The sequence below is a fragment of the Aspergillus campestris genome (genome assembly GCF_002847485.1).
Source record: "Aspergillus campestris IBT 28561 chromosome Unknown P168scaffold_3, whole genome shotgun sequence".
Lineage (NCBI taxonomy): Eukaryota > Fungi > Ascomycota > Eurotiomycetes > Eurotiales > Aspergillaceae > Aspergillus > Aspergillus campestris.
In genome coordinates, this window is record NW_020194338.1 from 1071112 (window position 1) to 1088877 (window position 17766).

Consider the following 17766-nt stretch of genomic DNA (forward strand, 5'->3'; position numbering starts at 1 on the left):
GTCCGCGCTATCCCCAATCGGGATAGGTCCGGTCCGGGACAGAGCCGCCACCTCTTTTCCTTTTGCAAAGACATCAATCCTAGGGAGAGAGAGAGAGCGTGCCAGAAGTATCGTATCGTCCATCATTCTTGTCGTGAGAAGGGGATCGGCCAGAAGTGGATCCTTTACGTCTGACTTCTTGGGTGATACTATATTGAACCTTTCACCCATCTACTCTTTTGTTTCTTTTCCTTGTTTTACCCTGTCGTTTTGATGACCTAACCGCGCTTGATGAGCTTTTTCGTGACGTGAATCTCGAACGCGACTTGGTAGATTGAGCCGTCGACCCACCCCCGTGTGATCGAGAGAGACATCTCCAATCCTCTCATTATAACCATGGCGTCGTTGCCTCCTCCTCCGCCTCCGGGCTGGGGTGCAGCGGCACCTCCCTCGATGCCCATGGCGCCGCCGCCGCCGGGGTATCAACCTCCCGCGGACCCAACCGTCGCAAAGTTCGCTCAGAAGAAGACCGAATGGCTTCGATCTCAACGGAACCGATTCGGTGAGAAGAGAAAGGGTGGCTATGTGGAAACTCAGAAGGCGGATATGCCGCCGGAGCATCTGCGCAAGATCGTCCGCGACATCGGCGACGTGTCGCAGAAGAAGTTCAGCAACGAGAAGCGCAGCTATCTGGGCGCGCTGAAGTTCATGCCTCATGCCGTCCTGAAGCTGTTGGAGAACATGCCCATGCCCTGGGAATCGGCCCGGGATGTGAAGGTATTGTACCACGTGAACGGCTGCTTGACCCTGGTCAACGAGACTCCCCGGGTCATCGAGCCCGTCTTCCATGCCCAGTGGGCCACCATGTGGGTGTGCATGCGAAGAGAGAAGAGCGATCGACGACACTTCAAGCGGATGCGGTTCCCGCCCTTCGATGACGAGGAGCCTCCGCTATCGTGGTCCGAGAATATTGAAGACGTCGAGCCGCTGGAGCCAATCCAGATGGAATTGGACGAGTCGGAAGATGAACCCGTGTATGAATGGCTCTACGACCACCGACCCCTCTTGGATACCCCCCATGTCAACGGGCCCAGCTATAAGAGCTGGAACTTATCTCTTCCGCAGATGGCGACTTTGCACCGGTTAAGTCACCAGCTACTCAGTGATGTGGTCGACCAGAACTATTTCCACATGTTCGATCTGAGCAGTTTCTTCACCGCCAAGGCCCTCAATGTCGCCATTCCCGGAGGCCCGCGTTTCGAGCCCTTGTACAAGGACATTGACCCGAACGACGAGGACTTTAGCGAGTTCAACGCCATCGATCGCATCATTTTCCGAGCCCCTATCCGAACCGAGTACCGTGTCGCATACCCCTTCCTGTATAATACCCTCCCCCGAAGTGTTAAGATTCCCTGGTACTCGCACCCTCAAGTGGTTTACGCTCGGAACGACGACTACAACCTCCCTGCCTTCTACTTCGACCCTGTCATCAATCCCATTTCCTCCCGTTCCGTCGCTCCGAAGAACATCACAGTCAGCCATGAGGATGAGATTTTCGGCCCCGGAAATAACGAGGACGATGAGTTCGAGCTTCCGGCGGAGGTAGAACCATTCATGTCGGACGAGGAGCTTTACACCCCGGAGACTACTTCGGCTATCGCGCTTTGGTGGGCTCCTCACCCGTTCAACAAGAGATCGGGCAAGATGGTGCGCGCACAGGACGTGCCGCTGGTCAAGCAGTGGTACCTGGAGCACTGTCCCCAGGGACAACCCGTGAAAGTTCGCGTGTCGTACCAGAAGCTTCTCAAGACCTTTGTGCTCAACGAGCTGCACAAGAAGAAGCCCAAGGCCCAGAGCAAGCAGAACCTGCTTAAGACGCTCAAATCCACCAAGTTCTTTCAGCAGACCACTATCGACTGGGTCGAGGCCGGTTTGCAGGTCTGCCGCCAAGGTTTCAACATGCTGAACCTGTTGATCCACCGCAAGAACCTAACTTACCTGCATCTCGACTACAACTTCAACTTGAAGCCGGTGAAGACGTTGACCACCAAGGAGCGAAAGAAGTCGCGTTTCGGAAATGCTTTCCACTTAATGAGAGAAATCCTGCGCCTAACCAAGCTGATTGTCGACGCCCAGGTGCAATATCGCCTAGGCAACATTGACGCTTTCCAGCTCGCCGATGGTATCCTCTATGCTTTCAACCACGTTGGCCAGCTGACCGGTATGTACCGTTACAAGTACAAGCTGATGCATCAGATCCGGTCTTGTAAAGATCTGAAGCATCTGATCTACTACCGGTTCAACTCTGGCCCGGTCGGAAAGGGCCCAGGTTGCGGTTTCTGGGCGCCGGCCTGGCGTGTGTGGCTGTTCTTCATGCGTGGCATCATCCCCCTGCTTGAGAGATGGCTTGGGAACTTGCTTTCTCGCCAGTTTGAGGGCCGTCACAGCAAGGGCGTTGCAAAGACCGTCACCAAGCAGCGTGTGGAATCTCATTTCGATCTCGAATTGCGTGCGTCTGTCATGGCTGATCTCATGGACATGATGCCCGAGGGTATCAAGCAGAACAAGGTCAACACGGTTCTTCAGCATCTGTCGGAGGCATGGAGATGCTGGAAGAGTAACATCCCCTGGAAGGTTCCCGGTCTTCCTGCTCCCATTGAGAACATCATCCTTCGTTATGTGAAGAGCAAGGCTGATTGGTGGATCTCTGTCGCCCATTACAATCGTGAAAGAATCCGCCGAGGTGCGACGGTGGATAAGACGGTTGCGAAGAAGAACCTTGGTCGTCTTACCCGTCTCTGGCTGAAGGCTGAGCAGGAGCGACAGCACAACTACTTGAAGGACGGTCCCTACGTATCGTCTGAAGAGGCCGTGGCTATCTACACGACTATGGTGCATTGGCTCGAGTCCCGGAAGTTTTCGCCGATTCCGTTCCCCAGTGTCTCCTATAAGCATGACACCAAGATTTTGATTCTCGCTTTGGAGCGACTCCGCGAGGCCTACTCCGTTAAAGGACGATTGAATCAAAGCCAGCGAGAGGAGCTTGCCCTTATTGAACAGGCATACGACTCTCCCGGAACGACCCTGGCTAGAATCAAGAGATTCCTCTTGACTCAGAGAGCCTTCAAGGAAGTTGGAATTGACATGAACGACAACTATAGCCACATCAACCCGGTGTATGATGTTGAGCCCATCGAGAAGATTACCGATGCTTACCTGGATCAGTATCTTTGGTACCAGGCAGAGCAGCGTCATCTTTTCCCCGCTTGGATCAAGCCTTCCGATTCCGAAGTCCCACCACTTTTGACGTACAAATGGGCCCAAGGTATCAATAACCTGGACAATGTTTGGGAGACTGCGGATGGAGAGACGAACGTGATGATCGAGACTGAGTTGTCTAAGGTGTACGAGAAGATGGATCTCACCTTGCTGAACCGTTTGCTCCGTTTGATCATGGATCATAACTTGGCAGATTATATCACCTCTAAGAACAACGTGCAACTTAGTTACAAGGACATGAACCATACCAACAGCTATGGATTGATCCGTGGACTTCAATTCTCCGGATTTGTTTTCCAATTTTACGGATTGATGATTGATCTGTTGCTCCTTGGACTGCAGAGAGCCAGTGAAATGGCGGGCCCGCCGCAGAGCCCCAACGACTTCCTCCAGTTCCGGGATCGAGCCACCGAGACCAGACATCCCATTCGCCTGTACACTCGCTATGTCGATAAGATCTGGGTGTTCTTCAGATTCAAGGCAGACGAGTCAAGGGATCTGATTCAGCGTTTCTTGACCGAAAACCCCGACCCGAACTTCGAGAACGTGATTGGATACAGGAACAAGAAGTGCTGGCCGCGCGACTGTAGAATGCGCCTGATGCGTCACGACGTCAACTTGGGCCGTGCTGTGTTCTGGGATCTGAAGAACCGCATGCCGCGGTCCATCACCACGATTGAATGGGATGATACTTTCTCTAGTGTTTACAGCAAAGACAATCCCAATCTGCTGTTCTCCATGTCCGGGTTTGAAGTTCGCATTCTCCCCAAGAATCGCAACATGAACGAAGAATTCTCAGTGAAGGACAGCGTTTGGTCTCTGGTTGATAACACAAGCAAGGAGCGCACGGCCCACGCATTCTTGCAGGTCACGGAGGAAGACATCCAGAAGTTCAACAACCGTATCCGGCAAATCCTCATGTCGTCTGGATCGACCACTTTCACCAAGATCGCGAACAAGTGGAACACGGCTCTGATCGCACTGTTCACCTACTACCGTGAAGCCGCAGTGTCGACTGTCAACCTCCTGGACACGATCGTGAAATGTGAGACTAAGATCCAGACCCGTGTCAAGATCGGCCTTAACTCCAAGATGCCTTCGCGTTTCCCTCCCGCGGTTTTCTATACGCCGAAGGAACTGGGAGGTTTGGGTATGATCTCCGGCTCCCATATTCTCATTCCCGCCAGCGATAAACGGTGGTCCAAGCAAACCGACACCGGAATCACCCATTTCAGGTCGGGTATGTCTCACGACGAGGAGACTTTGATTCCCAACATCTTCCGTTACATCATCCCCTGGGAGGCTGAATTCATTGACTCTCAAAGAGTGTGGATGGAATACTCTCAGAAGCGACAGGAAGCCCAACAACAGAACCGGCGTCTGACGCTGGAGGACCTGGAAGACAGTTGGGACCGTGGTTTGCCTCGTATCAACACCCTTTTCCAGAAGGACCGCAGCACGCTCAGTTTCGACAAGGGATTCCGTCTGCGTTCCGAGTTCAAGCAATACCAGTTGATGAAGAGCAACCCATTCTGGTGGACAAGCCAGCGACACGATGGTAAATTGTGGAACCTGAACGCCTACCGTACAGATGTCATCCAGGCTCTTGGTGGTGTCGAAACTATCCTGGAGCATACTCTGTTCAAGGCGACCGCCTTCCCGTCGTGGGAGGGTCTCTTCTGGGAGCGAGCTTGTCTTGCCAAGGGAACACGGCTGTTGCGCTACGATGGTAGCGAGGTCGAGGTCCAGGATGTCCGAGAAGGCGATCTACTTCTTGGTCCTGACGGTGGTCCTCGTCGCGCGTTCAACATCGTGAACGGTCAAGATCGTCTTTACCGCCTGAAGATCGACGCAGGCAAGGAGGATCTTGTGGTTACACCCAACCATATCCTGGTCCTGCACCGGGAGAAGAAGTCACCTGCCGCGTCAGAAGCGGAGCCTTTTGACACCGTGGAGATGACTGCCGCTGAGTTCGCCGCTCTTCCTACCGAGGAGCGGAGTCAGTACTTGGCGTTTAAGTGCCCCGAGTTCGAAGGCGCCGAGCGCTCGAGTCCTCAGGAACGCAGCTTCTTTGTCAAAGACATCAGTCTCGAGACCGAGACCACGGAGTGGGCCGGTTTCCGGGTTGACAAGGATCAGCTTTACCTGCGTCACGATCACCTCGTCCTGCATAACAGTGGTTTCGAAGAATCCATGAAGTTCAAGAAGCTCACCAATGCCCAGAGATCCGGTTTGAACCAGATCCCCAACCGTCGGTTTACTCTGTGGTGGTCCCCCACCATCAACCGCGCCAACGTCTACGTTGGTTTCCAGGTGCAGCTAGATCTCACGGGTATCTTCTTGCACGGCAAGATCCCTACCTTGAAGATTTCTTTGATCCAGATTTTCCGTGCGCATTTGTGGCAGAAGATCCACGAGTCTGTTGTTATGGACTTGTGTCAGGTCTTTGACCAGGAACTTGAGCAGCTGGGTATCGAGGCTGTTCAGAAGGAAACCATTCATCCGCGTAAATCTTACAAGATGAACAGCTCGTGTGCGGACATCCTGCTCTTTGCGACGAACAAGTGGAACGTGACCCGTCCTTCCATCCTGTTTGACACGAAGGATACTTACGAGCCAACTACGACGAACAAGTTCTGGCTTGATGTGCAACTGCGGTATGGTGATTACGATTCTCACGACATTGAACGATATGTTCGTGCCAAGTACCTCGACTACACCACGGACAGCATGAGTATCTACCCTTCGGCCACCGGTTTGATGATCGGCATCGATCTTGCGTACAACCTGTACTCGGCATACGGTCAGTATTTCCCGGGTTTGAAGACCTTGGTTCAGCAAGCTATGGCGAAGGTTATGAAGGCCAACCCGGCTCTGTACGTGCTGCGGGAGCGTATCCGCAAGGGTCTGCAGCTGTACGCCTCCGAGAGCAACCAGGAATTCCTGAATTCGCAAAACTACTCGGAACTCTTCAGCCCGCAGATCCAGCTGTTCATCGATGATACCAACGTCTACCGTGTCACTATCCACAAGACCTTCGAAGGCAACTTGACAACCAAGCCAATCAACGGAGCCATCTTCATCTTCAACCCCAGAACTGGACAGCTGTTCCTCAAGATCATCCACACTAGCGTTTGGGCTGGACAGAAGCGTCTGGGTCAATTGGCTAAGTGGAAGACTGCGGAAGAAGTGGCGGCGCTTATCCGGTCATTGCCCGTCGAAGAGCAGCCGAAGCAGCTTATTGTCACCCGTAAGGGTCTCCTGGATCCTCTTGAAGTCCATCTGCTGGATTTCCCCAATATTTCCATCCGTGCTTCTGAGCTCCAGCTGCCCTTCCAGGCTGCTATGAAGGTCGAGAAGCTTGCCGATATGATTCTCCGCGCGACCGAACCTCAAATGGTCCTCTTCAACCTTTACGATGAGTGGCTGAAGTCGATCTCGCCGTACACTGCTTTCTCTCGTCTGATTCTCATTCTTCGTGCTCTCCATGTCAACATTGACAAGGCCAAGATCATTCTCCGTCCCGACAAGACCGTGATCACTCAAGAGCACCATGTCTGGCCCACGTTGTCCGATGAGGACTGGATGAAGGTCGAAGTGCAATTGCGCGATCTCATTCTTAACGACTACGGCAAGAAGAACAACGTCAACGTGCAGAGCTTGACGAGTAGTGAGGTGCGGGATATCATTCTTGGTATGGAGATCAGCGCGCCTTCGCTGCAGCGGCAACAGGCTGCGGAGATTGAGAAGCAGCAGGAGGAGCAGAAGCAGCTCACCGCTGTGACGACGAAGACTCAAAACGTTCGTGGCGAGGATATCATCGTCACCACGACGTCGCAGTATGAACAGCAGTCTTTCGCTTCCAAGACGGAGTGGCGGACTCGGGCCATCGCGACATCTAATCTCCGCACGAGGTCGAACAACATCTACGTTTCTTCGGATGAGGTTCGCGACGAGGGGTACACCTATGTTATGCCCAAGAACGTCCTGAAGCGCTTTATTACGATTGCCGATCTCCGCGTCCAAGTGGCCGGGTACCTGTACGGGACCTCCCCGCCTGACAATGACCAGGTGAAGGAGATTCGGACCATCGTTATGATCCCGCAGGTCGGCAACACCCGGGATGTTCAGTTGCCGCACACGCTGCCCCAGCATGAATACTTGAACAACCTTGAGCCTCTGGGTGTGATCCACACCATCTCCGGCAACGAGCCTTCGTACATGACGTCTATGGATGTCACGCAGCACGCCCGTCTGATGAACGCTCATCCGTCCTGGGACAAGAAGACGGTGACCATGACGGTGTCGTTCACCCCTGGTTCGGTGTCTCTGGCCGCCTGGGGGCTGACGCCTCAGGGTTACAAGTGGGGTGCCGAGAACAAGGACATGACATCCGACCATCCGCAGGGATTCTCGACCAGCATGGGCGAGAAGTGCCAGTTGTTGCTCAGTGACAAGATCCGCGGATACTTCTTGGTTCCCGAGGACAACGTATGGAACTACAGCTTCATGGGAAGCTCCTTTGGCAGCGTCGAGAAGCGGCCAGTCTACGTCAAGATCGATACCCCCTTGCGGTTCTACGACGACCAGCATCGCCCACTCCACTTCCAGAACTTTGCCGAGTTGGAAGACATCTGGGTTGATCGCACCGATAACTTCGCGTAAGCGTGGCATGAGGCGTTGGCAGTGCATTGTGTTGGATGAGTTATATATTGCTATTTCCATTTTCATTCTTCTTTTTCTTTGGTTCGTGTGTTATCATCATCATTCCCACTTGTTCCATTATGGCGATTTGTTTTTTTTATTATCATTTTGATCATTTCTTTTTAATTGATGTGCCGGAGAAAAATGTAGTGTTATCATTGTCATTAGCAAAGTTTCATGTCTCTGGGATGGGAAATAGGGAGAAGGAAATATTGACTGTATGTACAAGTATCAGCGAATCTAAACTGACTGGTTCATGATGTGTTTCTCTCGATGGATCTAATCTTCCTTCTCATTTCACTTCCTTTCCTGTTTCCTTAATTAGATTGACCAACAAGCCTCAGGTTCCAGTGATAAGCAAGCCACAAGCAGTGGGAAATTACTTGCGACGGTGCCTTGTAGGCGTAGAAGGATTGGATCCACCTAGGGCCATCAATGAAATTAAAAAGGTGTTCTCCGTCGAACTTAAATCTCCATAATCTGGGTTGCTGCGTCTTTAAGCGCGTTCTATCTTCTCCTTACCAGGATGATCCACCCAGGTAGAGAGACCAGGGGACGAGGACGGACCGGACTCCGAAGCCGTTGATTCTCATTTGGATCATATGAAGGGGAGTATATACATCTGCCTAAGGCAGGGGAGGTAGATTAGGAGAGGAACGACTAGCAAGTTAGTAAGTTAGTACAGTAACTAAGGGAATCCACACCAACCGGCCCGCTTCACTTTCCCACTTCCATCCCTCCCACTTCCCACTTCCCGTCCTCGACCTAAACCTAATAACCCCATCCACCCTAACTCGCGCTCATCGGAACTATCGAATCAAGCCTATTTCCCGGTCAATCCCAGCCTTTTCATCCGCTGAGCCTGTCTGTCTCTATCGTCTCCGGATGATCCCGAAGCAACTGAATCTTCGAGCCGGGACTCCGGACTAGAGTGAGCTGATACGACGCCAGCCTCATTCATTTATTTCCTTTGTCTAAGCCACTTGGCAAGGATTGGTCCGAGCGAGAAGACAGAGAGAAAATGCCAGACTAGCAGTTTCACCATTGCTTCACGGACCTAATTTCGGGCCCCAAAAAGTTAAAATGTTCTCCTCCCCCCCTCCTCCCTAAATCGCTCGGAATTGATAGCCTAGACTTCCAGGGAGAAGTGCTCCACGAGATCCTGCAGATAGCTAGCCTTCCCGTCGGGCTTGATTAACGTTGACTAACTAACAGACAAAACAGTTTGGTGACGACAATGATGATCCTACTTGTGCTTGGGGGGAGATGATGATGCCATGATGGAGATGGGCTGTTTTACGTATCTCTCTCTAGTCCGAGAGTAGTGGTTCCCCCTTTGGTCCACGGACACGGACTCAGTGCTCGTGCACTGCCCGCCTCCTGACTTACAGTGCGCCACAGAATACATGCCCACCCGCCTCCTAGAGGGTTTCTTTCAGTCACAAGTTATTCGTGTGCTCGCACCCGATCGCTGTCTGGGACTTGTCGAGGGAGCGAGCTTCTCGTGCGGCCCCGTTGATACACAAACAATTAAGGTTGATTGAGGTTCCCTCATGGCAGATAACCAGCGTGGGGGGCCACTAATGGAGACACAAGCTCTTGCTTGTCGAACTAATGGAGCGAGTGCCAAATGGGATGAGCGAGATCGAAATCCCAGAACCAACCCAAAAAAGGAACAAGGGGAAGAGAAATCGAAAGGGGATGGACAAAAATAAAAGATAAAAAGAAGGAAATGAAATGAAAAGAAAAGGCAAAGAAAAAGAAAGCGAACAGCAAAAAAAAAAATAATAACAATAAAAACACAAACCTGAGCGTGGAATAGGCGTGGGGACTGGTTAGATACCATGTTGCTGCGCGATATACTAATTTGGACTGCGGAACAAATCATTCGTCGCTGGCCCCCTCTCTGCATCTTGCTCAATCGCCTGCTCACAGCCCGTTTGGTCCTCCCGCGCCTGCTCATGGCGATGGACAAGAAGCCCTAGACCGGGGTTGTCATTTGAATGCTCGAGTCAGAGGCCGCGGCAATAACTCCTTAGCAAATTGTCGGTCCACCGGGATGCAGCTAGCATTGTCCGCTAGTAATTCTAATCACCCTTCCTCGTGGATGTTTCGCCGACGCTATTCACCCTCAACCATTGGCGTGCCACCGAGTGGAGTTGCTGCGATGGCGTCCATACGACGCGTTGGCGATGACAAGGGGCTGATTCCTGGCCTCTCCGCGGGACACTGTGCAGTGACAGGCTTGGTTTGATTGACTTGATTCTCTTGCTCCGAAGGCCCGAATCCACCAGTCTGCTCATGGTCGCATGCACGTTCGTATCCAGTGGTAAGTTAATTTTAGATTATATTAGGCCTTTGTGTGGAGAGGGATTGGGCTTGGATCTCCCCACCGGCGTTGATCATGAATGGCGTCAAAGAAGTTGGTAATGACACTCCTAGTGAGACTGTTTCTGTTTGGCTTGGTGTTTCAAGCTGTCTGCTTGCTGTCTTGTTGCTGCCCTACACGGACAGGTTCTTCGTCTGACTGACGGCTAACTGCCCTCTCTTTATCTCCACGCCTGTGCCATGGCTTGGCGTCTTGTCTTTTTATTTTAAATTATTATTCTCTTGCCAGACGGCTCGGAAAGCAGCAAACACCCACCTGCCGGACCTCGTCTGCTGCTGAACCTCGCCTTATTGCCCTTGACGGCCGTTGCACTCTCTTCAAGCTTAGCCTGCCTGGAACGCGGATCCGTCAAATGGGGGAATTTATTTCCTTTTACCCACCTGCAGATCTCTCATTCGGGCGAGATACCTCCGTGTCTTGCGCGCAATCTTAAGGGCCTAGTTTCTTTCTTTCCAGAACCTTTCCTCTACTGTCCGCTCCTGTCGGCCCGCCTATATAGACTGTAGCCTATCACTGCCCGGGGCCTTCTGGGTTTGCAGGGTGCAAATCTTTACCTCAACTTTTCTCCTGCCTTTATCTCAAAGCTTCAGTGACGGCAGGGGCCCGCGGCAGATTGCGGCCAATCTGCGGAAATATATCTGCTGATAATTTCCCACGAGGTGAGCCTACCAGAGAGCTTTCGGGCCTGGGTCTGGAGAAGTCGATTCCTCCCGTAGTGCGATCTGCGTCTGTCAAGAGCCAGTATTTGTTTTATTTTGGTACCATCTCGTTAGCCCAGGAAACCATCGGCCAAATCCCGGTGAGCGCAGCACATCCCCTAAAGAACCTAGACAGTTTCCAGGGTCACCTATCAGACCATGGATTCATCTAGTTCCCTTCCCTGCTACTGCATCTGATGGCCCCGTACGCTCAGTTTCACTCAGCCTAGTGCTCTCACCTTCCTTATAGCTTGAGCATATCTAGCCGTCCTGACATCGAACCACACTGGGAACACTTCCTGATCTGTTAACAAGAAAGCTTAGGCCACTGTCGAGATTCACGTTTTTTCCCTGACTCGGCACTTGGGTACATTGAAGTCAGTTCACTCATCCTGCTCCTCGGTTGTGTGGCATATTCAGGGCGAAACGCCGTCCTTCGACCGGCGCCGACTCCTTGGGCGCCTTTGGGTCACCCTTTTTGAACCACCTTTCATCTGAGTAGCTAGCCTGCCAGGGCTGTACAGCTCTAGCAGCGCAGATGTATGTCTGCGACGCTGGCGGATCCCTACCGAGACTATGCGATTAACTACCCTCAACATGCCGATGGTAAACCCGAAGAGCATGAAGGAGGACTCGTCTATCAACCGCAGCAATCCCATCTTCATCACCACAAATCGGCCGACACCACCTTCTCGCAAACCGGCTCGCACAATTCGGCATTCGAGCAACACCATGCAAACGCGACCGTCCTTCCCACAGCGACACCCCAATCATCCGTTCACGAGATCTCACAGACCGTCGTCCTCAACCCGGCTCAGATGCTCGGGCGACAGCTTCCAATGCAGTATTCTACTGCCGGCTTCGACGTCTCCTCCGTCCAGCGTGGCAAAAAGCGGCCCCATTCGGAGACTGAGGGAGACGGGGACGACGCCAGCCACAGGATCAGGCCACAGTTGCCTCTTCTCGCCACAGACAACTCGTCGGAAAACTCACACGGCCAGGAGATGCTATTCCCCGTCCATGGCGACTCGTCTCAACATCACCCGATGCGCGGCCATGATTTCGGGCCACCGGACTCGATGGCGCTCCCGCAGCAACACCACCACCACCGTCTCCCGCCCCAGGCCTCTTTCCGCGCCTCTCAGGGGGGCCAGGGGATCAATCTAGAATCATCTTCGTTGGCCTCCGGCCCGCCCAGTGTCGTTGGGCAACCCGGGATGCCCGACCCGGCACCGCGGCCGCGGGGGCCCAAGCTGAAGTTCACACCCGAGGAGGATGCACTGTTGGTGGAGCTGAAGGAGAATAAGAACCTCACGTGGAAGCAAATTGCCGACTTCTTCCCGGGTCGCACCAGCGGCACTTTGCAGGTTCGCTACTGCACCAAGTTAAAAGCCAAAGACGTGGCCTGGAGTGACGAAATGGTACGTAGCCCTAATCGAGACTTGTCGATCTCCGGCAGCGATGACGACGGTCGTAAACTGACTGGACATTGCAGACCCAACGGCTCGAGCGTGCAATGCAAGAATACGAGAATGATCGGTGGCGGATCGTGGCTGGGAAGGTTGGGAATGGGTTTACGCCGGCTGCTTGTCGGGAGAAAGCGACGCAGCTTTGAGCTGATGGGACAAATGCTACAGTATTTGGGAATGACGATGGCGCACTCTTGTTTGATTATAGCTCAGCTCATCTGATACTCCTTTTGTATGATCTTTTCTTCTTCTTTCTTCAATGTCACGCGTCGTCTCCTGCTTGGCTTTCCTGGTGGGGTGCAGAGTGGTCTGTTCCAACAGATAGGAAACGGATAGGGGGCGAAGGATGAAGGGTTGTATGACACAGGGACGCGTTCCTCGTCATATATCCATTCAGACGTACTGTAGATGCCTGATGCAGCTGGAGATCATACGATCACAGCCCTAAGCCCTAATCCGCATCCGGATTGGGAAGAAGTGCCAAGTTGGTCGGCGTGGACAGACGGAGTAGCTGCCGCAACCAATCAACCGGCGCTGCTGACTTATTCGCAATCCTCGTCCGACTAACGGGCCGAAGCGGCTTCAAACTCACCTCAAACCTCAGACCTCCATCTCCCGCCAGACCTCTTCCTGTCCGCCTCCATTGCATCCCCCAGCATCGCCAGGACAATGTTCCTTCAACGCACAGCCTTCGCCGCCGCCCGGCGCACCCCCGCCAGAGCCTTTGCTGCTCGCCCTTTCTCCTCCTCCATCATTCGCTGTACGTCTGCCCCATCAACCCTCGACCGCCGCGTCATGAGAGCTCAGGCGGGCGGCCTGGCCATACACTCTCCAATTGAACCCGAATAGGCTCATTGGTTTTGCTTTCTAATTGCTCTGCTTGTTCAATGGACTAACATGAGTCTCCCTGCAGGCAACGCCCCCAAGCCCGGCGCTGAGAAGGAGGGGAAGATCTTGCCTTTCGAGGGTATGTACCCGGTTCTCCCCGATTGAAATGGTCAATTGGCTCGTCTTCGCTATGCAAACAACTGGCACGCTTCCTACGATACTTGCTGCAATGAATTGGGCAACGGGGGCCCGCATTGAAATGCGCAGCTCCCCTTGCTCGAGATATCGCTCCAGGCGTAGCCTTGTCACTATCTCCCCGGATGACGCTAACTTCTTTTCCCCTTCTGACAGAGATCAAGACCGAAGATGATCTTCTGCCCCCCGGTGCCAAGCCCGGTACCATTCCTACCGATATCAGCCAGGCCACCGGTCTCGAGCGTCTCGAGCTCATCGGCAAGATGCAGGGCATTGACATCTTCGACATGAGGCCCCTGGATGCCTCGCGGAAGGGTATGATCCCACCTTTTCTGTCACGTCACGCGTCGAATGCGTTCCGCCGAGCAATCTGCTCGTGCCGGTGAGACCGAGTCTGACCATCTTTCTGCCCAACAGGAACACTCGACAACCCCATCATTGTCAAGGGTGCTGGTGACGAGCAGTACGCCGGTTGCACCGGTTACCCCGTCGACTCCCACCAGGTCATCTGGCTGACCGTAAGTCTAACTATGGGATCCTCTGCGCTTAAGCCCGGCTAACCCGGCGTCTCTGCAGGTTTCGCGTGACCGCCCGATCGAGCGCTGCGGCGAGTGCGGCAACGTTGTCAAGCTGGACTACGTTGGTCCCCTGGAGGAGGAGCACCACCGTGAGTGGACCCGAACCTTTGAACGCCCTGCCCCGTTATTAACGTGTATGCTACGCAGACGACGACCACGGCCACGGCCACGGCCATCCCCCTCACGTCGAGCCCAAGACCTTTGCCGACTACGTCAAGCCCGAGTACTGGTACCGGTAAATATTCGGCCGATTCTACCCTACGATAATTGCGCGAGTATGTCGGCTTGAGTAATGGATAAAAAAGAGAACTATCGGACACTGCAAAGGTGATACAAGGGCTGGCAGGCTGGCATGCAGGGTTGAGATCTGTCGGGTGGGCTCGGCCAAGGGAAGAGTCAAAACTAATATCGCATGACTCCTTCCCGGCTGCAAATGAGACCTCCCACTATCTGGATCTTGTATCTCCGGACTGACCGGTGAATTGGATTGGGCTGTCTGTCTGTATTCGTTTGAGATCTTCTGTAGAATAGTTGGGGTGTGTTGAACGAGGTTTTTTGACTTGATTAGAGTTCTTCTTTTCTTTTCCCATTGATTATCTTACCGCAGAAGCTTCAAGCAACACCACGAAATAAATATGACATGCGACTCGGCCCTCGGATTGCAGGTGGCACGACACCTCGGCAAGGTAAGGTAAGGTAGGTGGTAAGCATGGGGTGGTTGCATGACGACATAACATTTATGCTCCCCGAAGCAGAAGAGACAATGTCACGTGTTTTATACCTCGCTCTGCTAGCAACCTTAGGATATCAGCCATCCTTCTATATATAGATGATTCATGTAAATATGAATTTATCTATGTAGGTAGGTGGGTGTATACATTATGCAACTGGGTGTACTATCATGTTCGGGAGTATGGTTGGTTAGTCGTATGGCAATCTAACACGCCTACAGGCTTCTAGTGTCGATGATCATGTGTATGATGAATTTTATTTCATGTAGAGAGGATGCTTGCTTTGTAGTGCAAGGAACATACATCCCCGTCCAATATATTCATGGATAGATGCTATCAGACACAACTGCTAAATGTTATGACAACATAGCTCACTCGATGTACGATACTTAACGATGTAGACAGCTGTACGGATTAGCAAAGGCGGTTGACTGGCGCTTTGCAGCGACATCTGTAACGAATAGAACCTTTTGCAAATCTTGTCCATCCAACTTTGCAGATCTACCGGCCGAACACACGGAGCTCGATATACCGCAGAGGGGGATAGACGAGGCCGGCCCACGTGAACCCGATATAGTTTCCCATCTGTTCGGAATTGATTAGCCAACCTCGTCTTCGGATATCTTTTTGATAAATTGTGACTTACATCAGCGCCGTATTCGCCCACCAATCCAGCAATAGGTCCAATATACCACACCTGCGCCATGCACAGGATGGCACCGACCCACCCGACCACAAAGGCAATAAAGCCAGCAATCCCAAGCGGAAGCTTCGAGGGTTCGTTCCACGCATTCCAGTTAAAGCCAGATTTTCGCCGGAAGATGAAGCGTTCTTCGAGGAAGATGGCGATCCAGATGGCGGCCCAGTAGCCCATGAGGGCGAGGAAGTTGGTGAAGATCTCGGAGAGGTGTTCGCGGCCGACGAGGGCGCAGATGACGTATATTATGACTCCGATGGTGTTCCAGATGGCTCTGGGGACTCGTTCTGCGTAGCGCCCGAGGATCTGGAAGTCGACTCCTGAGGAGTAGGTCGGTGCGATGGTGTTTGCGATGAGACCGAGAGCGACGATGACGGAGCAGAACTTTCCGAAACCGTGGAGAGGTCCGAATCCTTCGACGATGAGAGATCCAGCGCCCTTGTTGTAGGCTGTTTCGTATTCGGGGTGGGACGAAATCCCCGAGGCTAGTCCAATGCCTGCCACGAATGCCATGGTGAAGGAAATGGCGAGTCCGCTCAATGACAGTGAAAACAATGCCGTCCTGGAGGCCCGTTGGGGGTAGTAGACAAAGAAATCGGCCGCGAGGGGTGAATATAGGATAGCTGCGCTGAGGCATATCGAGAAAAATGAAATCCTTTAACAATTCATTAGCGAGGGTAGCAATGGATTGGCCTGAGCAGTGAAGCCTACCGATTGCCAATAACTGTGCGGGTGTCTCCAACTGATGGTGTAGACAGGTCGAATTTCGTGGAGGACACGCCATACAGTATAGAAACGACGATAACCTGGGGCAGGAAGGCGAATCTATGCCAATTAGCATTCTCTCAACTGAAATACAACAGAATTGAAGCCTGTACTACTCACCGTTCATAGTAGTGAAAGATCCGAATGCCAAATGTTGCAACAGCCCAGCTGACGACAGCAACAATCACAATGCCTAATGTTGTCAATGGATGACATTCGATACCACTGCAGTTGATTCGACTTACCCACGGCGACTGACATGCTCCCATTTGGAGAGACAGCTGACAGAATTTGGCCTCCCACCACGCAGTCGATCAGACTGTAGCCGAGCATTTGGACCAAATTCAAGAGCACAACTATTTTACTGGGCCACCAGCCCATGCAGTACCGCCCAAGAACCTAGAGCGAATAAGCACATGCCACTAAACTAGCGTGAGAGAAACCCATACCATAGTTCGGACACCAGACACAGGGCCCCAGGTCGCCATCCAGGCCGCAGCGATGGATCCCACAAACGCTCCCAAGACAGCACAAAGCGCCGAATCCAGGAAGCTAAGCCCATAAACCGCCGGCCCCAACATCCCCAGCGTAATATTATTAGGCGCCAAATTGATAGACACCCACAGGAGGAAAGCCTGAGAATACGAGATCCAGGACAGTTTCTTCATTCGCTCGTCCTCTTGCACCCGTTGTATACCGCGGGTCTCAAGATTGTACCGAGCGAGCCGGTTCTCGACCCGGCGGACATAAGCAGCCATGCGGGGAGGCAGATGCGGTCCACCTGCCGTTTGATCATTGTGTGCTTCGCCTTCGCCATTTTCCACGGCGTTGGAGAAGCTTTCCTTCTCGGAGTAAGCCCCTACGGTGGGGTCTGCGTTCTTCGACGACATTCTGTTGTATGAGTCAGTGGCGACGTCACAATAGGAGGGGAGGGGATATCGCGCATGAGTCCTTTCGCTGGAATTATCCAGATCAAGTTCAACCGTATAATCTCAGAACGACGGTGGTGCCGCACAGCCTTGTTTCTCGAGTTTGATCGATTACTCGCAACCTCTGAGATTTAACCCAGGCCTGTGCGACACGCACCGGTCGAACACCGGTCTCCATGCGGGCAGATTATGTAGATACCTTGATCGAGAGACAAAACCAGGCTACTCGTCTTCATGGTAGCCAGCCCTTGTGTATGAGCGCTGTTAGGAGATGGAGAGGTGTACTAGAGGATGTGACGGCAGTCGAATGAGATAGACCTAGACGAATGTATGCAGGTTTTGTGAGCGACGCCGTCCAAATTTCACCGGGGGAGCAGTGGTGTTACCTGATCAGATGGAGACAGTGGATATCAAACTTTGTAAAATTTGATGCCAGTATGCTAGTCGATTCCGACTATGCGATTTAGCAGTCCTGACCGTTAGACGTGGATGAATCAATTTGCAGCACGGAAAGTGGGTGAAGCC

The 17766-nt window shown here is 52.8% G+C and overlaps 4 protein-coding genes across 4 annotated transcripts; 3 read left to right on the forward strand and 1 right to left on the reverse strand.

Annotated features, from left to right (window-relative positions):
* Nucleotides 1-375: 375 nt before the first annotated feature.
* prp8 (U4/U6-U5 snRNP complex subunit PRP8) lies at nucleotides 376-7923 on the forward strand (the record flags this gene model as incomplete). Its single annotated transcript, XM_024840993.1, has 1 exon — nucleotides 376-7923. One exon carries the CDS (start codon nucleotides 376-378, stop codon nucleotides 7921-7923), a length of 7548 nt encoding a protein of 2515 aa, XP_024695110.1.
* A 3668-nt stretch (nucleotides 7924-11591) lies between these two features.
* On the forward strand, nucleotides 11592-12664 carry P168DRAFT_316517 (SANT/Myb-like DNA-binding domain-containing protein; the record flags this gene model as incomplete). Its single annotated transcript, XM_024840020.1, has 2 exons — nucleotides 11592-12470; nucleotides 12545-12664. 2 exons carry the CDS (start codon nucleotides 11592-11594, stop codon nucleotides 12662-12664), a joined length of 999 nt encoding a protein of 332 aa, XP_024695111.1.
* Nucleotides 12665-13187: 523 nt separating this feature from the next.
* cox5b (cytochrome c oxidase subunit IV) lies at nucleotides 13188-14358 on the forward strand (the record flags this gene model as incomplete). Its single annotated transcript, XM_024840021.1, has 6 exons — nucleotides 13188-13278; nucleotides 13432-13485; nucleotides 13698-13856; nucleotides 13959-14059; nucleotides 14118-14208; nucleotides 14267-14358. 6 exons carry the CDS (start codon nucleotides 13188-13190, stop codon nucleotides 14356-14358), a joined length of 588 nt encoding a protein of 195 aa, XP_024695112.1.
* Nucleotides 14359-15351: 993 nt separating this feature from the next.
* Nucleotides 15352-17202, reverse strand: P168DRAFT_231938 (purine-cytosine permease family protein; the record flags this gene model as incomplete). Its single annotated transcript, XM_024833303.1, has 6 exons — nucleotides 15352-15435; nucleotides 15497-16202; nucleotides 16259-16372; nucleotides 16433-16505; nucleotides 16558-16711; nucleotides 16762-17202. 6 exons carry the CDS (start codon nucleotides 17200-17202, stop codon nucleotides 15352-15354), a joined length of 1572 nt encoding a protein of 523 aa, XP_024695113.1.
* Nucleotides 17203-17766: the final 564 nt, after the last annotated feature.